This window comes from Akebia trifoliata, chromosome 1 (genome assembly GCF_017979445.1).
Source record: "Akebia trifoliata isolate Shusen 1 chromosome 1, ASM1797944v1, whole genome shotgun sequence".
In the NCBI taxonomy this organism is placed as follows: Eukaryota; Viridiplantae; Streptophyta; class Magnoliopsida; order Ranunculales; family Lardizabalaceae; genus Akebia; species Akebia trifoliata.
In genome coordinates, this window is record NC_141375.1 from 309,450 (window position 1) to 333,240 (window position 23,791).

At 35.1% G+C, this 23,791-nt stretch overlaps 1 protein-coding gene and 1 long non-coding RNA gene across 10 annotated transcripts; both read right to left on the reverse strand.

Annotated features, from left to right (window-relative positions):
* Positions 1-4,467: 4,467 nt before the first annotated feature.
* Positions 4,468-8,846, reverse strand: LOC147410217 (uncharacterized). Its single transcript, XR_015175789.1, has 3 exons — positions 5,199-8,846; positions 4,972-5,110; positions 4,468-4,889 (listed from the first exon to the last, which is right to left on the reverse strand). It is a non-coding gene; the product is annotated as an uncharacterized LOC147410217 (long non-coding RNA).
* An 800-nt stretch (positions 8,847-9,646) lies between these two features.
* On the reverse strand, positions 9,647-15,765 carry LOC147410218 (putative GTP diphosphokinase RSH1, chloroplastic). Of its 9 annotated transcripts, XR_015175806.1 has the most exons (7): positions 15,427-15,765; positions 13,636-13,755; positions 11,693-12,591; positions 11,436-11,567; positions 10,539-10,600; positions 10,386-10,454; positions 9,647-10,245 (listed from the first exon to the last, which is right to left on the reverse strand). XR_015175806.1 is itself a non-coding variant. In XM_086432801.1 (6 exons), exons 2-6 carry the CDS (start codon positions 13,645-13,647, stop codon positions 10,180-10,182), a joined length of 261 nt encoding a protein of 86 aa, XP_086288927.1. In that variant the 5' UTR covers positions 13,648-13,755; positions 15,427-15,758; the 3' UTR covers positions 9,647-10,179. The 9 variants fall into 9 exon arrangements, 6 of the variants coding, with proteins under 6 accessions (XP_086288927.1, XP_086288922.1, XP_086288918.1 ...); XR_015175807.1 differs by lacking the exon at positions 10,386-10,454; XM_086432801.1 differs by lacking the exon at positions 11,436-11,567 and having other exon boundaries at positions 12,540-12,591; positions 15,427-15,758.
* Between the last annotated feature and the right edge of the window lie 8,026 nt (positions 15,766-23,791).

The following is a 23,791-nucleotide window of genomic DNA, read 5'->3' on the forward strand; positions in this document are numbered from 1 at the left end:
TATAATTGAGTGTCTGATAAATTTTCTATCTTATAAGTACAAGTTTTGAATCACCACACAATTGGTGAGAGGTGACTTGTTGTATACATGAAAGACACTTTTCTGTAGATTACAACGAATAAGAGAATCCTATTATGCTAGAGAGCTGCTATATGGCACTCCAACTTTTACTTATTATGCACCAATTTCTTTATCACACCCCAATTAAAGATTAAAACACACCATTCAAACATTGCAAAAGCTTGCCTCAAATAAATATCTCAACATTACAAAACATTATAACACTCGTTCAAACAATTTTCATAGTTCATTTTTTTTTTTTTCTGATAAGTAAGAAAATTTTATTAAAGAGGAAAAGGTTCAAGGGGGCAGACCCTTAATATACAGTGTGGAATTGGGAAAGATCATGCCTTTCACCCCTTAGATGCTTTTTAACAAACAAGGGGAGAGAATCGACATTGTAGAAAAACAGAGATGATCTGCTCCTAACAGCCATGTTAACCAAGGCATCAACAACTGAGTTACCCTCTCTGAAGGAGTGTTGAAATCTCCAACAGCCTCTTCAAGTGTAACTTCTGATGTAGCTAAGGTAATGATCCAATCTCCAAGGAAGGTTTGCACCATTCAGCCCATTAACCAATAGTGCTGAATCAAGCTCCACAATCACATTTCTCCCTGATAAGTTGAAAGACTCTTAAGGCTTTTGATAAGGCGAGGCACTCAGCCATGTTGTTAGTTGAAGACCCCCAGAACCAGCGGGCTGCAGGCCAACTCAAAAGATATATTTGTAGGTTTAGTGGGCACAATTGAGTGTGTTTCCAACTTTTCATATGGAGAACATGAAACTGTTTGTATTAGCCAATCAAGAAATTTTCACCAACAATGATGGGTTGCACTTCTTAGCTTATCCTGTTTTTAATTCACGTGTCCCGCTGCCTTGTCACAGAATATGGTAACATTTTTACCCTTAACCCACCAAATCTTATTTAGTTCAACATTCAAAACTCAAGAACAAGATGGACTTTTAAGGAAAGTCAAAGATGATGGGTTTTGATAAGAAGCACAAAGACATCATTTACATGTTCCACAAACAATTTCCTATGTTTTTTATGAAACTTTTCTAAATGAGCCGAATTGAATCCTCACCTAATAATTACCAAATCCTAACTTTGTCACTATGGTTAGCATAATGAGGTACCTGTTGTTTATATGTCTTGTATTCTGTTGCGCTACACAGAGTAGTGGGGGTGCAGCGCCCTGAATTTTTTGAAGGGCATGAAAAGAGCAATCGTGTAATAGTTTCTTTAGGGTTTTCTTTTTGGGGGTTTCTTATTTAGAGGAGATTTACATGTTTTAGTAACTCCCAGTTTTATAAGTAGAGATCTCTAGGGCTATAAAACGTATTAGAAAGTAGTGATTGTTCTTGTTCTGTTCCATTGGCATAGGCACATAGTTGAACCACGTAAATCATTGTGTGCAATTTTTTCTCTTTGCTATTTTGATTCTTTCACAATACCATCAATTTTGGTAGACGAAAGGCAAGGATTGAATGTAAAAGAAGGGCATAGAAACAGTGAGTATTTAATTGATTGACTCGTAGCATCAAAAAGTAAATCCTCAATAGACCTAGTGTGCGAGGGGTGAACGCTGTTGTCGACTGGCAGCAACAATCTGGATATTTGGTATAGACTACAGATTTGGAGAATGTTTTCTATAGTAAATTATATTATTTGGCTATGTGGTTGTCTCTCTTACGCTTTTACATTAATCAGTATGCTTCTAGGGATATACCATCCATTATGCTTTGGGATCTGGATAAAGTGCAGCTTGTCAGTTCCATCTCCTCATCATCAGACAGCAGCATATCAGCATTGGTGCGTTTCTCTCTTTCTTTTTTCTTTTTCTATACATAGACATGTTGCTTCCTGGAACTTGGATGCTCATGTTTGGGAAGCCTTTCTCCATGTAAACTAGTTCTTTTATATTTTGTGTATTTGCTGGTTTATTCTCATTCTGTTATGAAATAGGAGTGAAAGAACCATCCATGGGTTGTATAAACACCTTATATTTAATTTTTTTTAAATCTTCCATTTAAATAAACAAACATCAATATCCAGGCTGCCAAAATGATTGGTTTATGTGTTATACAACAGCTGCCCATGTCTTACATTAATGGGTATCTCAATCACCAAATATCAAATTATGTTTCTTGCCTTCCGACAGTTCATGACTAACGTTCAATTCCTTCCATTTCTAGCCTATTTCTAGCCCCTTAATTTGTTTGTTTATGGTGTTGTGGATGCAACTATCTGCTTAAGATTCCTTGCCCATCATTTTTCTTCCTGAAGTTGTATAACCTATGTATCAAAGTCATTCATTAAGGTGCAATGACATGGTCTAAGCACCATGCCATTTGTGGGCCACTCTATTCGTGAGAACCTTCGATATTATTATTCTAATCAAGCACCACTTTTCTTCTAAACATCCTTGCTTATGTTCTATGATCCATCAATTCCTCCTAAGATGGGACCCTATTGTGAATAAGCCATTATAAACTGTAAGCAAGGATTAAAATGTCGCCGTGGTGAGTTTGACTTGGTTGAGCGGTCTTATTCTCACCGAAGTGTTACCTCATTGTTTTGACTCTTATCTTGTTTACAATTTAGACTGTTATCAGAGCTTACAATTGTGGTTTGGGTGAGTTTGACAATGTTTTGTATCATGGGTTTTTTGGCAATCAAAATGTTTGTAAACGTAACTGTCCAACTTAGTTCATGTAAATGTGACTGACTTGTTTTATGTTTTGGTATTATTTGAGGTGCACTTGAGGTCAGCTCTTTAGTCTTTAACCTATTGGCTTGGTTGACACTTGAATTTGTAACCCCATATAGTCTTTATCCTATTGTGTATCCCTAGCAAAGTTATATTATAAAACTCCACTTTGTAAAACTAAAGAAGTTTAGTTGTTTGGACCCACAATTTAATTATATTTATCTATATATTGGCTTGAAGTAGTAAGTTTGTGGGGGACCCTTGTCATTAGCAAAAGAAATCTCTGTCAAATATTAATAAATGAGTAGATATGCAAGTGTGCCAATGTGGTAGATGTATGGGGTGTGTTAAATATTATATTTAAACCTAATGAATAAAGTTAAACACACCACTGTTCACTTTGATTAGCTTTGTTGGTCTTCTTTTAAGGGGTACTCTAAGAAGGATGTACTTGGAGATGGATTTTCTATTTCAAAGGCAATACACTTTGATGGGTTTTAATGCAGAAAAATTTTCTATCTACAAGTTGTTGTAGATTCAGTCTGAAGTAGCAACTACCTTGTCTTTTTATTCATGAAATTTGAGTAGTCCTTTAGTTTCTTGAGGTTTTGCTTCATATTTTAATGTGATTTTGGTAATAATGGAGATTTCTAACATGCAAACTAATTTTATGGTGGAAAACATCTATCATTGAATGGTCTTGTTAGTTATACTTACCAATCTTGATAAGTGGCATTGGCTTCACAGTTACTGTAATTTCATGGTGTTTTAGGTTTTCTTCTGATATTGTTGTCGTGCTTTCTTTTCTTAAGGTTTCCAATTCCAAACATTTCCCAATGAGTAGATTTGGTTATGGGTGTAAGGGACAAGCAATTCTATTGCTAACCAATGGTGAAGTACTTGGGAATGGCAGTCTTGGTGGCAGCGGATATCCAAATGAGGGACAATTGTGGTTTGTTTGTAGTATTACGCGACATTTTGTAATTTCGATAATGAAGTCACTACCTCATAATGTGCTAAAAACGACTGCCCTTACGGTCGCAAAAAGAGTCGTTTTAAAAGGAGTGGTTTTTTAAAAACAACATACCAAAATAGTCGGAAAAAACGACTGTCTTTGATAATCGGAAAAACAACAGCTACTACGATAAAATAGGGATATAGCGACAGTCGCTATAGGGTATGTTTTTTTTTTTTTTTTTTTTTTTGTTAATTATTTTACACCTGCCCCCCACACATGTTGCTAAATATTGGAGATACCCCTATATTTTGACATTGATGACGTAGACCCCAACTAACAACATGGAAAGACCCAAATGCCCCTCGTCTTCAAATTTCATAAATCTAACTATTTTCATAACCACGTGCTATAAATTATCTATTTTTAGAAGGTAAAATCAAACAATTATACAGATCCCTCTTCATTTGCGAAATTGTTGATTCCATGTACTCTTTGTACTTTGAGATTGAATCGACTAGAGAAAGGAGCTCATGCGCACACATCTGGGTTTTTTCATCCATTTGCTTGATCACATCTTACAACTTTGCATCAGAGATCTGCACAGAAACTTTTGGATTCATCAGTAAACCCATTCTATCATTCCCAGTAATGCTACATTCAAAATAGTAAATCGGGAAAAACAAACTTGAATATATCGATCCAAATAATGTAATTAAACATACTTAACAGTCATTAGAAACTATTAAGATAATGAAGGCATGTATAGAACCACTTCTACTCCGCCTTCTCTCATTATAGTATTAAAGATATTTCACTTCTGGATAAAATGGTTAGGATGATTTCATTTGACATAATTACCGTGTAATCCAATGCACGTGTTGGTCCATCAATTTGACAAACTAAATCAACAGTACCGCGTGTACGGCAAGGAGAGACCAGATTCTAATGGTCATAAACCCTATAATAGCCATCTGCCTCTATTGAACATTTTGGGAGGAAAAAAAAATCTCAAAAATAACAGTACTAACGGTCAAAAATTTTCAAAATGCTCCACCTGCTCATTCTGGGTTCCTGCATGTGCAATGCCTAGGCCTTTTATTGCTCCTATTCGGACAGTTGGCTCTTCTTTATTTATATAATCAGATAGAAGTGCCAATGCCTGTAGGAACAGAGACAAAAAACTGTTAAATACAATCATCCCTAGTTTTTTGTTGTGCATGTTGAATGGTTAGGAAACTCACAGGATCAGTCATTTTTTACATTGCAACTGACAATGCCAACTCCTAATAATGCACCTGCAGTGACAGGGTTGTCATTATAGTGCAAGTATTTGTCAATTAGTGCAAGTCCAGAGTCGATATCCCATAACGAAATCATGCCCTACAACAAGGAAAAATAACTATAAATAACATGTGGCCTGAACAAGCAGTTTAGTAAGAAAGTATGAAATTCTAGAGTGAGAAACTACCAAAAGAAAGGTTTAGGAAGATTCAATCATCTCCCTTTGTGGGAGAAGATAGAAGAATCTCCATACTTTCTGTGTGTAGGTTATTCTTTAGGAGATTATGGCGGCGTTCTCGGCTGGTTCTTGGCAAGATCTTCTAATAGATAGAAGTTTTAATTCGATTGATAAAAAACTAGCTTTTTTCCCTGAGTCTTTACACGGAGACACGGTTGTTCTTCCCGATGATGAAATTATTTCGGAGGGAATTCGATGGGAAAACTCTCTGGTTGGGTATCTTCTTGGCAAACGGCCTTATTTTCAAGGTTTGAAAATTGCGGTTCAAAGAATGTGAAAAATTAAAGGTCATATGGAGATGTTATCAATGGAAGACGGTTTTTTCTTTTTTAAATTTAGTAATTCGGAGGACTGCAATATGGTATTGAATTCTGCAGTATGGAGCATTGGAGGTAGGCCATTAATTTTGAGAAAATGGTCGGTAAACGTCAAACCTATGCGTGAATTGCTCTCTTCGATTCCAATTTGGATTAGACTTCCGCAATTACCCATTCAGTATTGGTCTCCGATTTGTTTGGGGAAAATTGGAAGTAGAATTGGAATCCCTTTACATTCAGATGAGGCAACAGCGAACAGGTCTAGACTTGGTTTTGCTCGTATTTGCATAGAGATTGATTGTTCCAGCAAATTCCCGGAGGTCATTATACTAGAGAGGGAGCATGGAGAGAAGTTTAATCAAAAAGTTATTTATGAATGGAGGCCTAAACCTTGCAAGGTGTGTGTCACGTTTGATCATTCTCATGATCAATGTCCAAAAGGAGAGAAAGTAAAGCCTACCAAATTCATCATGGCTTGGGCTGCAAAGCCAGCAGGTCAGAAGGACGATGTTATGGGGGGATAGGAATGGAGGAAGGGCAAAAACAAATAGTGGGTGAAAGTTTGGTTGAGGTTGCAGGAGCAGTCATGGATGAGAACAATGTGGAAGAAGAAGTTGACGTGGCAGTATTAGCAAACGAAAATAGAGGGGAGTTAAATCTAAATTCAAAAAATTGTTCAATTGAGGACGGAGAATCAGAGGGAGAATCGGTTGAGATGGTCAAGATACGATTTATATGCCTGATTTCACTCCAACGAAAGATGGATGGAACGTTGTTGTTAATAGACGTGGATTAAACTCTAGGAAAGCGGATTTGGTTAAGGGCAGCCCAATTGGAGCGGAGCATGTTGATGATAATCCGAACATTGATTCAAATCTCGAGGTAGTTTTGACTGTACAACCAATGAGGCTTGCTAATGCGTTTCAAGCATTAGGAGATGCTGCTGCAGATCATCAGGCTGATCTAGGTCAGATGGCCGAAGAGAACAGCAATGGTTCAGATTGTCAAGCTGTTGAAGATGAATTTCACCATGCTGGTCCAGTTCAGATGGCGGGAGTGAGTAGCAATGGTTCGAAAGAATTATAGAAGGAAATTCATGTGGAGGGCAGCATGAGCAACATGATATCTGGGAAAAAACAGGGTATTAAAAATATGAAGAAGAAGCTAGTGATTGAAGTGGTTAATAGATCCACACGATCAAGGTCTATCTCTACCAAAGGGAATACGACTAAACTGTTTTAATGTCTCTTATAATGTGGAATGTTAGGAGGTTGAATTATCCATGGAAGAGAAAAGCGATTAGTGATTTTATTAGAGATGAAAAGGTCGAGCTGATGGGTATATGTGAAACTAAAGTTCAGAAAGAAGATGCAATGAAAGTTCAGAAACAGTTGAGTAGATCATGGAAATTTATTGATAATTATGCATCTCCTTATTATGGTCGAATTTGGGTGGGATGGAACCCATTGAGTTTCTTTGTTCAAAAATTATTTGAATCAGATCAAGTCATCCATTGTAGAGTAACTCGATTGACGGATGGTTTTGCGAGTTGTATGTCATTTGTTTATGCTGGTAATTATGAGATTGATAGAAGAATGTTGTGGGCAGATCTTAGTCGTCTGTATTCGCAGGAACCATGGATTGTTTTGGGGGATTTCAATACAGTCAGATTCCAAGAAGAGAAGGTGGGGGAGGAAGACCTGCATCGTGTCGAGCAATGTGAGATTTTAATAATCTTATTAGTTTGATTGGTATGCAAGATTTGAGGACAAATGATGATTGGTTTTCATGGACTAATAAATCAGTCGACGAGAGATGTTTTATGCAGATTGGACAGGGCGTTAATCAATCTATCATGGTTAACTAAATTCCCTCAGATGAGATTGAACTATTTGCCTTGTGGTGTTTCAGATCATTCTCCATTAAAATTGGTGTTTCCATCTAACTCGATGGGGGGTCCCAAAGTATTCAAATTTTTTTACTTTGTGGATTGGGAAACCTGGATTTAGGGGGATGATTATTGATTCTTGGAATCAAGAAATTAGTGGAATTCCTATGTTTAAACTCACCAAAAAGCTTAGGTTGGTACAAAATTCAATTAGAGAATGGAATAAGAATTTTTTTGGTGTCATTCATGGACGGAAAGAGCGAGCTAAGGAAAAGTTGTATCAAGTTCAACAAATGATTCAGAAGCAGCCTATGGAAAGTTCACTGCAGAATCAGGAGGTGGAAGCATTAAGGGATTATAATGCGGAATTAGACATTGAAGAACAATTGTACAGGCAGAAGTCGAGGATTCAGTAGTTTTGTGAGGGGGACAGAAATACCAGATTTTTTTATTCTTTAGTGGTGACCAATATTGCAAGGAATGGAATAATGGAATTGGAAACAGATCAAGGAATCATGCTTAAAGATGAAGATAGTATTGGAACTTGGGCAACACAGTATTACTCTTCAATGTTCCGAAATCCAAATCAGTTGGTAAGTTTTCCAGTGCCCTTTAATTCCAAATTTTCTGTGGAACATGTGAATATTTTATCAAGACCTGTCAGTAAGGAAGAGATAAAATTTGTCATCTTTGATTCCTCGAAAAATAAATCTCCAGGTCCGGATGGATTTGGGGTAGAATTCTTCATTAACTTCTGGGATGTTGTTGGTGAGGATGTGTGTGAGGCGGTGATTGATTTTTTTAAAAAATGGAGGTTATTAAAGGAAATTAATGCAACGTTAATTTGTTTGATCCCTAAGGAAGAGAATGCCAATCGTCTTGAGAAATTTAGGCCCATTGCCCTTTGCAATTTCTTATATAAAACCATATCCAAGTTATTAGCAAATAGATTAGCCATCTGCATGTCTCATATAATTTCCCCTAACCAGTCGGCTTTTGTTAAGGGTAGAAAAATCTAGGATAACATTCTGCTTGCCCATGAAATGGTTCACAATTATCATAGTCCAAATTCTTTGCAGTCCTTTTGTGCAAAAATAGATATTAGGAAAGCCTATGATTGTGTCAATTGGGATTTTTTGAGGTCAATTCTTTGTCAACTAGGGTGTCCTTCTGTTTGGATAGAGAGAGTTATGGAATGTGTATCTACGCCAAGCTTCTCAATTCTTATCAATGGATTTTCCCATGGGTTTTTTAGGAGTGAAAGAGGGTTGCGTCAAGGAGATCCACTCTCTCCTTATTTGTTTACTATGGTTATGGAAGCTTTTTCTTGCATTCTAACTCAAAAAATTTCTTCAAATCAACTGCATGTTCCTAATATTGCAGGAATTTTGGGAGTTTTCCATTTGATTTTTGCGGATGATGTTCTAATCTTTGTAAATAATGATATATCTTCAGCTTCATCTATTCGAGATGTCCTGAATCTTTTCTACAGTGTTTCTAGTCTTCAAGTAAATGAAGCAAAGAGTCAAGTTTTTTTCAGTGAATCATGCAATAACCAAAATCAGATTCTGTCAATTCTTAGACTTTCAAAGGGAAATCTTCCCATTAAATATTTAGGTCTCCCTTTATTTTCATCTAGATTAACTCATTCACTTTGTCAACCTTTGATTGATAAAGTTTCCAAAAGAGTCGAGGGTTGGAAATCAAATTTGTTATCTTATGCAGGTAGATCACTACGTGAAATTACACAAAATTCGACAACCCAAAACCGTTGGATTATGTAACTATTCGTCGGCCCTGACCGTTGAATTTTGCCTTGTCGAAAAAAAATTCGACGGTTGAGAACCATAGAATTTTTTAAAATTCGATGGCCCCAAACCTTCGAATTTTATAAATTAGATAGCCCAAAACCGTCGAATTTTATAAATTAGACAGCTAAAAACCGTCGAATTTAGTAATTCGATGGCCCAAAACTGTCGAATTTGAAATTTTTTTAACTGAATTTTGACGGCATTAGACCGTCGAATACTATATTTACGATTGTCTACTTAATTTAAAGACTAATGAAAACTCTTCTTTATGCATTTGTCTTCAATCCATACCTGCGAAAAAAGTCACACTCATATCCATATCGACATTCACATCCCATCCACACCAATTTGCATTCAAACATTCAATTCATAGTATCAAAGAATAATAAGATTTTAAAAAAAAATTTACTTATATAAGTCAAAATTTGAATCTCACATATTGTAAGAATTCTTGAGATCATGTTCACATACATAATGTAATAAAGTCTAAAACCAAAAACAGGGTTTTACCATCCACTCTTAATGTCATGGACCTAAAACAACCAAGTTCAATCATGTACAATGAGTGTTTTCTCCGTTGAATTTAGATTCCATAGTAACTTGAAAGACCTCTCGCCATCGAAATGAAAGAATGGAACCCCTTGTACCACAAATGAAAGAATTTTAGATCTTCACCTTCAACTTTTGAAGATCGAAAAACACCCAAAGTTCATTGGTTCTAGTTGGCCAACTCAAAGTTTTATGTTGTTTGACTCCATGAAGATGATCCCATAGAACTGAAAAGGCTACTCCAGTTTGGGAGACGGACACGCTTACTATGCCTTGGTACCATCCAGTCACTGCTGTCTGTTTCTAGCCCCAAAGGCACGTCCCGCCTCACCACGGGCTGAAGGACTTTAGACTTCTTCCTTGCCTTAGCAGCAACCTTGGAGACTTCTTCTGCATTCAAGTGTGCCAGTGCTCTTCACTGTTCTATACATCTGCATGAACACCACACACACAAAACTGTAAATGACTCAAACTGTAAGTTGTTTTGCACCTATCCCCTTAATACTCTTATCAATTAACAATGTCAATAACATACACCAAGGAGCATTTTAGACAACCTTGTTTTACGTACCAGACTGTCAAGGCTCCCATCAATGTGAAATAAAATTACCCCCATTCCCCTTCTTCTATCTATCTCTGCCTACTCATTCAATGATGTTAATGTACATTAGGCAAAGAGGGTTTCATTTAAAAAAACTCTGCAAGAATTTCGAACGTCACTCACCATACAAGAACAAATTGTGATCTCCTCTGCTGTCAATGCTGATGTAACATCTGCCAACGTGCCTGAAATGGAAAGCCAGTTAAGATGGTTACCGAAAAGAGAGGAAATATATGAAGTTTAATGTTCACGACAAAAGAGACATTGGTCCTCAGGATTTTAATTGCTCGTGTTACTTATCCACCTAAGCATTATTAAGTGATTTGTTTGACTATTTGTACAAACTATATTGTATTCAAGCTAGTCCAGATAAGACACGTACCGATGAGAAACTCAAACTGACTTGACTGCAGTAACCATGCAATCCGTCTGGAGAAAGGGCATGATTCCTAAAGTCTCTCTCATACCCCACATCTCACAATATGAACGTATATTGCATATGATATTAAATGGATGTATGATTTATTAATTAGTTTCTAATTGGTTTATGTTACCATGTTAGTTATTTGCTTAAAGTTAAAAGACCATCTCAACAAAATGGAACATAGCTGGAATTGATATTATTTATATATAATATAAAGGCATGTTGGTTGGCAGCACTCCAAAGCCAATTACTTGTTTTTTCCTTCAGAGAATCAAGATACATGCTTTCCCTTTGGCTAGACTGTTTAGTGGGTTGGTCTGTGTTCCATTACTTTTGCCCACATTTTCTTTAAGACAGTAGCAGGCAACTTCATTTGAACACAATCAATTTTCTAGGTTTTTAATGTTGGAGGGATGTGGTATTGTTCTTGCCTCTTGTAGAACATGCAAGAAATTACTTTGGGCATCAAGTTCACACTTAAACAATGATCTGGTCTACTACTCTTCCAATGTTGTATCTCCAAATCGTATTTTGTTCATCAAGGCAGTGCAATATTCTTATAAAATTATGTGAAAATATCCAATAAATTCACCTACCTCTCGTTGTGGTGTAAACACAAAAACACGACTCCCCAACAGCTCTCTTGTGATAGTGTCAACGAATTCTCTCGAGCTTATGTTCCCAAGAAACTCCTCTTGCCATTCTCTAATAGCATTGAGCCAGCCAATCTATAGAAAACAAGATTTTATCCATAAAATAGAAGTCAGGTCAGGAACTTTATTGGGTACTAAGAAACCCCTCCAATAAAGATAATCCACTATCACAACTTGATAAGTATGGTTTAACCAAATACCCTGAGAGAAATGTTTGCATTGTTCAGGCAGACTATTTTCCATCTTGAATTCCTCCCTTTAGGCATGACATGGCCAACTAAATCAGTAACACACTCTCCCACTGTAGTGAGCAGCAATGCCTCTCTGGGCTATTAGATCCATCTTTTCAGTTCTTACATAGATCACAAGCACACAATTAATTTTATTTATTTTTAACTACTTTTTGATAAGAAACTATGCCTAACACTTAATTACTTCTTGAAATAAGCATGCAATATTAATCTTATTTCTGTAGAGTGCTCTTATAATCATTTCAATTAGATACTCTGCTGCACACCCAAGTGCGGCCACATTGTTGACTGTTATCTCAAAGTTGGCATGCTGCACGATGAAGTGCTGCCACATTGTATCAGGATTACTTGAAAGCAGTAACAAACTCTTCTTCCAATGCCGTTCGTCTCAAGTCCAATGCTCGCAGCAATTCATTTCTGTTAAGCAATTCATTGATTGTCATTCTTTTCTTTATCCAAAGATTCACTATCGGGCCACACTATTGGTGCACGGACTATTGTACATGCTACAAAATAAATTATGTGTCACTCGACTTCTACAAAACAATCAACTTCCATTTTTAAATAATTCTGATAGGTCAAGCAAATTATTGCATCTAAAGTATTATCTTTGCCATAATTAGCAATAGTGACCCCCCACAAGCATTTTCTTAGTCTTGCAATGCTATTAAGTTAGTTGATATGGTGAATTGAAAATCATCTGTAGAAAGTTGGTTTCATTGCGACAGCACCTCTTGAGTGAATAAATAGGGCTACTATATTTAGCAAAAATTTTCGTTGTGGAATACAAACTTACCAAGAGCCCACCAGTCAACTGCACTAGTATGGCCAGCTCCAGTGATGATTTCCTGCAAAAATAATTGAAAATTAAAAGTTATTTTTTATTTAGTAATGTATAAATTAGAAATTAAAACATAATCGGGGGATGTGGATCACAAAATTCTGAGAACTCTACAAAATGATAAGGTGCCACGTGGATGTAAAAGCATAAAATTCTTAAAAAAGGAAACATTTTTCATCGTTGATGAACACATTTTAACAATTGTTAGTACAGTGGTTGAAACCTTTTTATCAGGATTCAGGAGAAGAATAGTTTCCTTAAATCTAATATATGTCGTGAATCGTATAGGAAAGATTAAAGTCATCTATTTGTGTAACTACAATATTAGAAAAAGGAAAATGCTGGAATGACACAAACGGAGACACAAAGGTGACAAAAATGATGTGGTGGCACACACATAACCGTAGCTGCAGATTCAAGCCAGAGCACTCTAGATTTCTACTTTGGAAACAAACAATATTTGCAACAAAATTAAATGCTACCTAAAGTGCAAGGTCTTTGGTTCATAATCATTTTCTTGCGCTTCTCATGCCTGCCTTCTGTGCTAAGTCAATTAAAGCATGAGATTGTGCATTTAATGCTAATCTAAGAATGCATTTGATAGGTAAAAGGTTGGTGGTTAGTAAGGTGAAGTTGGGTTCAAGAGGGTTTGAACCTAAGACATGGGAACAACACTCCACATATCTCTACCAATTTGGCCAAGTTGGCACTTCAATGAACATAAATTTTAACGGAAAAAATATAATCTGTTCTGTGACAGATATGCCATTGTAGATTAATCCAAAAGAGAGAGTATTAAATCGGTTAAGAGGACACTAAAGGAAATTGTAAAACAGTTCAAAGTAATTTCCATTTCAAGAGGATAATGAACAATAATGGTATTCAATTTTATGATAAAATCATATAATCTGACATCCACATCAAGGGTTTCAGTATTCTTCACGAACCTAACTTTGACCTTGGCTTTTAAGGACCAGTTACAGCAGTTCACCCAAACATGCAGAGTACATATTGATTGCATGTAAAAAAGAATACATATGTGAATGCTTACATGCTTTGCCATCCCAAGGATTGATCGTTATAGTTCCGGTGTTCTTTTTCCTAATCGGTTCCTCTCCCACAATCCTCTTTATAGTCCCGCCTCACCACGAACTTACAAACAAATACATGCCTGCAATACAAGATTAAAAACAAATAGGTATCACCTTAAGCTTTAAATCCGAACTTCTAAGTTGAGAATAGCAAGAACACACCACTTTCTTAGAACAAGTGCATCACAAGTCTCCCAATAATAAAAAAAATATACACCATACAGCTTTAACAATTAAAAGAACTTTTATTGCCATCTTGTAATAGAAACATTTCTATGTCTTAACTATCAAATATTTGGGGACCATCTTGTAATAAATCTCATACTCCATTATGAGATCGATTGGTCGATTATCAGCTCCCCATAATTGATTGTGAGTGATGTAAATGGTATTTAGTAATTTACATAAATAGAAGCAATTTGTCATTGAAGCCTCTTCTCTGCAATATATATATAATCCTGAAAGATTAGTTGGCCTAAAAGTTGTTAGGATGTAGAAGAATAATTTATCTTTAATTCTTCAAAACTACTCAACTGAAATATTTGGAAACATTATGAGAATCCAAAAGAAATATAATTTGTTGATTTGTGTTTTTCTTCTTCTGCTGCTGCTGTCGAAGAGTGAAGACACAAGGTAATTTACAACTGTGAAATTTAGACTTCTCTGGGCATCCATTCCTGAATCCCCAATCCACTCTCCACTTCCACTTGTGTGAGAAACTCTGTTGACTTCTAATAGAGTCATTGTGCTTAATCTAATGAGTGGTGATCAACATTTAGATAGAAAACTTTGAATGTACTTAATCTAATGGTGTTGGACTTCTAATACCCAACTTAGTTACTAAAATGCAAGTTGTTGGAACAGAGTACCCATGCAGCAGAACAATAACAGAGTACCATAGGTATATCCACATTATTAATAACAATGGCAGCAATAAAGGAGAAAAGGGGAAGATAATCAACCACACAAGAACTTCAATTGTGCACTGCTAAGGATGGTCCTTGTGCTTCATGGACAGCATAAAATGCAAGTTTACGGCAGAATATTTTGATAAATAGTAGCAATCAGCCTAAATATTTTTTTAGAAATATGTTAAAAACATGAATAAAATTTACGAAACAAAAATTTTAATTTTTTGTCGAAAGTACTTGTAAATTAAACATAATAATTCATTGCTAGATGTGAAGTTTTAAAGTGAACCGCTTTCAATACATAGATACCTAGTTTCCATTATCTCGATCTAGATCCAATCGAGCTCATGGCTTCATGATATTTTGACCTCCCAAACTATTGATGATTTTCAAGTTAAAAAAGAAAAGAAACACCTTAAACAAATTGTAATGTTTCTGCAGCAATAATTAAAAGAATTAAACATAAACTCACTTAAACAAAGAATAGAAATGAATTGAATCAGATATTAAAAATCTCAAAAATTGTTTCTTAAACATTAAAACCTAACCTCAGCAATATTGTTCATTCATCTTAAACATTAAAACCTAACCTCAGCAATATTTTTTATTCATCGAAGATCAAGAAGAGAAGATTTTTTCTCAATTTCAAAGAAGCTAACCTTAGCAATATTGTTCATCTATAGAAGATTAAGAAACACCTTCACGATTCCCTTGAGTAAAATAAGTTTAACATGCCCAAATTACACAGTCGAACAAAATAGGGATGGAATTACATCATTTGGAAACAAACTAATAAAAAAATTTAGGGCTTTTTAGGGTTCTTGAGAGAGATGGACATACATATGAGATCTTGAGTGGTTTTGATCGGTGGCACTGATGAGTGAGCTTCAATTCGTAGGGCTTTGTTCCTTGAGCTCGTTCTATGCTCTCGATCGATCCAAAATGGGAGATTGAGGGACGTGAGTGAGAGTGTGAGATCGTTCGGCACTTACGATCGCTCGGTGTTCTTGAAATTATCTGTGAGTGAGTTTGATCGAACCAAATCAAGAGGGAAAGTTAGCTGTGAGTGAGAGTAAGTTTCTTCTCCAACTGTTTTTGATCTGATTTTCCTCTAAAACGGCAGAGAAGGAAGCATGTTAAAGCCGTTAAGAGTTTTTCGTTATAAGAAATTTTCGTTGGTTCGTTGGGCCAAGGCTGTTGACATTTGTTCATGGGCTTAAATGGGCCGGTGAAAATAGACGTTGGTCTTGGGCCGCCGAGTTTAACGCTTTAATAGTAGCGAATTTTAACTTTTTGAGGCAGTGCCACTCCTCACCTCTTTAATTTTTTGTTGATGACATTGCCTCCTGACCAAGACTTCTCAAATATTTATTGGAAATGACCTAAATATCATTTTCTTCAACTATTAACTAAAAACCTTTTATTTTCTCCCTAAAACCATTCATCTTCACTATACAACTAACTATAATTTGCCCCCGCTACAGGAAAATCCTGGCTACGCCCCTGCTTGCCTTGATCGATTCTCTCACTCTCGAAGGGATCTCATAAACATACACAATTATGCTTCATGATTCCGTAATTCAGGATTATTTGTTTTTAATCACTTGTATTAACAATTGAGAGCATCCCTTATATATGTTGTAAGGTTGGCAATTAATCTAGAATTTGAGGACTCAAAAATAACAAATTCCTACCTTTGTAGGATTTTGGTATGGGACTGAAATTAGATATTAGATTTCAAGGAATTCAATTTTCTAGTTTTATCTTTTTCTTATGATTCGATCTCCTATCTATGTTACTATGTTATTTGTGCCTTAATTATCCTTATACAGACACATCACACTCTCAACTTTAATGGTTTAATTTTCATAATTTTTTTTTATCTTTGCTAATCAAGAAAGTGGAATTTATATTTTTTTTAAATTATAAATACGGTAAAAATGATAAGGGGGCATACTGGTCTAGAAGACGCCGCAAGTCTCCATCATAGGGACTTGTTAACTGATGATGGCATCTTGTCCATAGAGTAGAAAACCTTTGATTCTTGAGATTGAGAGGTGATATTGGCTAGGGCATCCGCAATCATGTTCCCTGAAAACATGATGAATAGTCCAGGTTGCATCTTTCAAGCAATCTAGACTTCATTTGATCCATTAATGGTCCATTATCCAAGGGAAAAGATAAATTCCATCAAGAAATCTGAATGGTTTCTGTTTGGCATATATAAAAAAGTAGAGGAAAAAAAATAAGAGAGTTTTTCTTCATTGAAGATTGGAAGTTGCATGTCACTTTATGATGAAGACATCTAATCTAAAACATGTCCACCTAGTCGCCTACACATAAATGAAGACATCTAATCTAAAACATGTCCCAAGAAATAAGAACCACAAGTACTCACATTTAATTCAAATGAAAAGCATCTTGAGGGCACTGCATACACGTAATTTCACACATACATGACTGCAACTTGAGCAAGCTGGCCTAAACCCGATCAGGACTTAAACCGATTGATAGACGACCTTGGACTGAGTTAAGTAGAACATAAGTTGAGTCTAGGTTAAAATAACTCATACCCAACCTTAGGGCAACCCCAGGGGTGGAGCCAGGATTTTATTGTAGTGGGGGCAAATTAAAGTTAATGGTATAGATGAAAAGCTTGAAAATGAATAGTTTTGAAGCGAAATTTAGAGGTTTATTAATTGCAAGTTAAAGAAAATGTTATTTAGGTCTTTTCCAATTAATCCATGAGAGAAGGCTCAATCTAGAGGCAATGTCATCTTCAAAAACTTAAGAGGCACTAGGGGCAACAATCGGAGAAGGTGAGGGGGTGGGGGCAAATAAGGAGGGAGGTGAGGGGGTGGGAGTGTAGTTAGTTGAAAATACAAGGTTGTCTTAAAGTTCTGTGGAGGCAAATGCCCCTACAAACTCCTTACTAGCTCCACCTCTGGGCAACCCAGCTCAACCCAAACCCTAGACTATACAATAACATATATACAAGTAAGCTATGAATTAGACTATACAATAACATATATGATTAGACTAATAATGTTGTTATATAAGTAAGTTATGAATTTGAACAAATCTACTTGTTGGAACCTCTCGAGTGCCCAATGGAGACCCAATTCTTACAGGGTCGTTAAGATGACTACCCACAGTCGAATCCAAAAGGGCAAGCCTTCTGGTTGGACTAGCAGACATGCAAATGGATTGATCAGGATTGGATAATTACCCAGACCCCACCAAACCTTTTCAAGCTTATTGGGCCGAATCTAGCCTGATTTCGGGTTGGGCTATGGGTTTGATAGCTAATTTTGTATCTTAATTAGTCCGGATGAAGATGTAGCAAAAGAGGGTGGTGGAAAAATATTTGATGGTGTGACAAAAGTAAAATATTGTAGGGAATATATTTGAGTGATTTTTTTGCTTACTCTCTAGGGCATGGCACATCAAGCAGAGACAAATTTACCTTCACAAGAATTTTCTAAGTCTATAATTTAATAAATTATTACAACAAATAGTGGTGGATAAAAAAAATTCATAATTATTATCCTCACAAAAAAAATTATACCCTTAATTATCTTATAAAATATCCCTTCCACTCTTAGTTGTTCCCCATTACAAAATATCTTTTGCACGAAGAAGTTGTCTCCCATAAATTCTTTCCAAATCTTAATTGTCCCCACCGCACAATTGGCTCCGGGGCTACCGTCAAGCATGACTCCGCCCCTGACGTCAAACAAAGTAAGGGTAGTTTAGTAAGTAAGAAGGGTGGTTGTGTAATGCAGAGTTGTTAGTGAATGCAGAGTTGCTTTCAACCTAATCGACTTTAGCACCAATGGAATTGAGTTAAGCGTGGGACTCGTGTTTAGCATGGCAGAATATTTGAACTTCTACCTATGAAAACGAAAATTCAGTTTTTCTTTTATTTTTATTTTATTTTATGTTATTTTGTAAATAATTTAACTTACACGTGTCTGTACCACGTCAACCACCACTTCCCACATTTTTTCTCATTTAAAGTAAGATAATTGAATTTGACTAAAACAACCTCATCTCTCACACGATTTCTCATCTAAAATGAGATAATTCAAAGAGCTCTCTAATACCATAAGAGCTCATTGAAATTTGGGATTCACCAATCACATGTACTCACGTGTACGTGTATCGAATGGTATTCCTAATTTATAAAAATCCCTTTGTTAACTAACTTTGGAGTTCAAACGCATTGACCCAAAGTATTTTAAACACTATCAAAAGATAAGATTCCATAAATTACCCTTTTCTTCAATTACACCTTAACTAAGATTTAAATTACAAAAAGTCTTTATGATACATGTGCGTACGCACATGCCCCCTATTAGTATCTATATCAGGGGGTCCTTAGCTACTGTCTTTAACTCAGTCTCATCCCCCTCCTTGTTCCTCTCTCTCTCTCTCTCTCTCTCTGCGCGTGCGTAAGAGTTTCCTCTTGTCCCATGGCTTCTTCCTCTGACTATATGATCTGTCATCCTGAAAATTTGGGAATATCAGACATATTTAGCATCTTCATGTTTCAAAGAAGGCTTTTAGATTCTAAATTAATAGAGAGTAATTGTGAGGAAACCAAACTCCACAGTAATTTTCTTGCTAACTTGATAATCCTTGTCATATCTATCCTTCAGGGGATCTAATTATGGTTTAATGAACTTTTTGCTTCACTTGGCATCAAAGTTGAGTTCTTCTCGAATTTGGTTGCACTTAATGGCGGAATCTTACAACTCATTCTTCACATTATCAAAGTTGGTACTGGTACGGTTCTTTTCCTTACATATGTTACACATTCACATATGTACCAATTATCACAATTTGTAAAAATAAAAATAAAAAAAATTCACTCTCATACTTTATATTTTAATTTGGTCGGAATTTTTAAAGTGTAAATTACCATTTCGTGAGCCAAATTTGGCGAAATTACAGTCCTGGCCAACTGTTCATCTTAATTCCCAAAACTTGAACGGACGAAATGACAATCTAGCTAGTTTGTCTGGTAGCAATCTCACTAAAAGTAGCGAAATCTGTGAGATTGTCACTTTAAGATCTTTGATATCATTATCATTGACGTTTTGGTATTAAAATGAAGTGAGCCGGAATCATAAATTCGTCCAAAATTGGTCATGTTTTTATAAATATCTCATTTTAAATGTGAGATGCTCCTCATTTTTTGAATTCAGATCATATACGCTCAGGTAGGTGGGTCGAGTCCCCCCACTTTCATTCCTTAAAAAAGGAGCTCCCTCTTTTCACATAAGGTATTATGTGCTAAGATCTCAGGTGTGAGTGGTTTTTTTCTGTTTTTCTTCAGAAAGATGAGTGGGGTTTCAACCCTCCTCCTGGGGGTTTTATTCTTGGATCTTGTTTGTGATATTGTAAAAAAAAAAAAAATGTAGTTATATTATAATATTAAACGAAAATTTTTCATACGGGGCAAGGTGCATTATTCAAATAAATTACAAAAAATATTAATTATTATTTTTGAACATAATTTTTTTACCAAATCGGAAAAAAAAAATTAAATGAGAAGTGTTTTAGTAATTTTTCACACCAAAAATACCCTTCTCTCTCTCTCTCTCTCTCTCTCTCTCTCTCTCTCTCTCTCTCTTTACACTTACCTTACTACCATTGTAAGATTTTAAGCCTTACTAATAGTCGTTTTGCTCAAACGGATTATCACATCAACAATCCAACACCACAGCCCTCTAACTTTCATACATAAAAAAAAATTCAGATTCATAAAATTTTTATAAAAAAAATGTCTTTTGAGCTTGATCCAAGGTTTTGAAAATGGATAGCTAGCAAAAACCCAAACTTAAAATTAAAATTCAAAAGTGAAAATTAACTTTTTCAAAATTCATAGAATTTTTTCCTCTACAACCCTGAATCATCGATCATGTTTTTGAATGCCAAAATGTAAGCCCAAGGCCCTTGGTCTAGTTCTTTTACGGTGGCCACAACAAGTGGAGAAGAAGAACACAAAAAAGATTATAACATCAAAAATCCTACACCACAACCCTCTATAAGTTCGGCAGCCAACGTTAAGGAGACAACATATATGGGTTAGAAGTTTCGGATTTGGCTAATTTTTTGTGAGGATGATCTCCATGGTGAGGAGATCATCCTTACAAAAAAATCAGCTCAATCAAAAAAATTTAACCCATATAGAACAAGTTTTTGTTACCAATGTTGGCTCCCTAACATTGGCTGCCGAACGCCACCCATATATATTCTTTTGACTTTGATCCAAGCTTTTGAAAATGATGGCTAGCGAACTCCCAAACTTAAAATTAAAATTCAACAGTGAAAATAACTTTTTTGAAAGAAAAAAAAATTTAGCTCATAGAATTTGGTCCTCTACGACCCTAAATCATCAGATCATGTTTTTGGATGGTAAAAGGTAAGCCCAAGGAACTTTATCTAGTTCTTTAATGGTGGCCACAACATATGGAGAAGAAGAAAGCAAAGAAGGTTCTTTTTCGGACCACCTCGTGGCATTCAAAAACATGATCCGATGCCTCAGGGTTGTAGAGGATAAAATTCTATGAAATTTGAAAAAAAAAATCTAAAAAAGCATTATTTTTCACCGTTAGAATTTAAATTGTGTTCGCTAGATATCCATTTTCAAAAGCTTGGATCAAGCTCAAAAGAAATTGTATTTTGAAAAAAAAAAAAAAAAATCAATGAAATTTAGAGGGCCGTGGTGTCGGACTGCTGATGTGATTATCTATTTGAGCAAAATGTCCCTTAGTAAGGCTTACAATCTTACAATGTTAATAAGGAAAGTGTTTTTAAAAAAAAAGGTATTTTGGGCATAAAAAAATAATCAAAATACTGTTCATTTTAATTTTTACTGATATGGTAAAAAAAACTTATTTCCGAAAATGGTAATTTCTCATTTTCAAAATTAATTTGAATAGTGCACCGTTTTGGGAATTAATCAATTTTCAATGCATATTTTGATAAATTAGCCTAATATTAATATAACCATTGATTGACTTTTTCAAAAATGAAACTATACATTTGAACATTTGATTATTTTTAAAGTTTCTTTTACTAACTAGGAATTTTCTTGATTTCTATTGAGATAAGAAATTTCAATGCAAAACAATCAAATTTTCATCAAAATCTAATCAAAGGATCCGTGAGCACTCTAAGATTTATAAACAGAATATCTCATCTTCATCCATCAAATATTTTGTTTTTTCCTATAGACTCAGGTTTAAATATCCATGGATTCGTTGTTTATTTATTGGCTTCATATAATTCAGAGAACATTAATTTTCTCAAAGCCCCTTCTCCCAAATTTTTGAAAACTCTTTTCTATCGTGCCTAGTCCTTAAGAATATTGACCCAATAATGAGGACATTTCGATCACCACATGCCTTAAAGCAATTATCTAAGCCGCTCTTTCTTCTTATGAATCCTTTTAACACATCTTCCTTAAATGTCTTTCTATATACATGTCACACACTCATCTTATATATAGTCAAGATCGAGGGATGACTAATTCATAATGGATGGTGTCCATACACGTCACGCAACCGATGTTGTTAAAGACATTGTAACAAATAGTTTTCTCCCGATCCTAACATGCATACATATATGTTAGACTAATGTTGGAGTGATCTCAATGAGGGACACACGGGGGATGTCCTGACGTGGTGGAGCGCGCATGCCTATAAATATGTTTTCTCTAGGATACGAGAAAAGCACATCTACAAACATGCGTGTGCCACCACGTCAAGGTGTCCCTGGTATATCCCCCGCTAAGGTCACTCCAGCATGACTCTATATGTTAAGATTAGGCGACAACCTTAACTATATATGTTGAGTATCTCCCTTGACAACCATTGTTCAATAAGGACTACAAGTTCAGCTGATTTTTTTTTTTTTTTTTTTTTTTTTGTGAGAATGATATCTATGGTGAGGAGATCATCCTCACAAACAAACAAAAAATTAACTCATTTTAAAACTATTAACCCAATCAAAAGTTGTTTACAAGTTAATAGTAATATTTGACATATGATCCATGTTTCTTCAAGCTTTAAACCAATTTTGATGGGGTTAGAAGTTTCATAATGGGATGTTTTTTTGTGAGGCTGATCTTCTCATCATAGAGATCATCCCCACAAAATATCAACCCATTCTGGAACTTCTAACCAATATAGGAAAAATGAAAAATATTAAATCAGATAAAACTTTTAGTCAAATTTTATAAATGGATACTCTTTAAAAATATTTACCTTTATATCCTTCTAATTTTATAATATTTGGTTAAAAACTTTTGATAAATCAAGTAGTATAAAGGAAAGTTCACTACAAAAGTTTTTACAATAGGATTAAATTTATCTGGTAAGTTAATATTTTAAAATATTCTTCTATTATGGAATTTTTTGGGAAAAATATAATTTCTTACTTGACTTGTTTGTGATGTTTGCAAAGGATCACTAGTGTGACCGGGAATCTGTATATTTCAGGTCCTTAATAGGGCAATTAGATGGGCGGATCGATTTATACAAAACCAGCTTCAAAGTTCCAAATATTGAGAATATTAATGGCATAAATGCATTCGATCTGTGCATGATGGCTCCGAAGATAGCCTACGAGAACTCAGCATATGTCAACAATGTTGTCACCATCCATTGGCAGGTATTATTAATTTAAATCTTCTTAATTTAATTTTCCACATCATTTGCAAATGCAAATAAATTTTTGAAATCAATTTTATTGGTGCTTAATTAGTTACAAAATGCTAATGATTTGTATTGAAAAAAATTTGCATAGATCACAGAAATTCTTAAGAAATTTTAGTAAATAATTTATAGCATAAAAAGTACCACATATCATTTGCAAAATTATTGGACTCCAACCTATACAATTCAAAATTACTAAAATATCCATTTTTAATTTCAAAGAAATGAATAAAATAACAAACATACACTCAATATTTGTTACAGTAATATGCACTCAAATTTATGAAATTGCCTCTAATCAATGATATGTTGAATTACATACTGAAATTACAAAATAGCTCTCATCAAAGAAAATTTTAAATTACAAAAATAGCCCTCTAGTACCTATTATAATATGAATTTCACAAAAATACATCTCATCATAGTTACATCTACTTGCATATGAAAATTATAAAAATACCCCTCATCAATATTGTTAC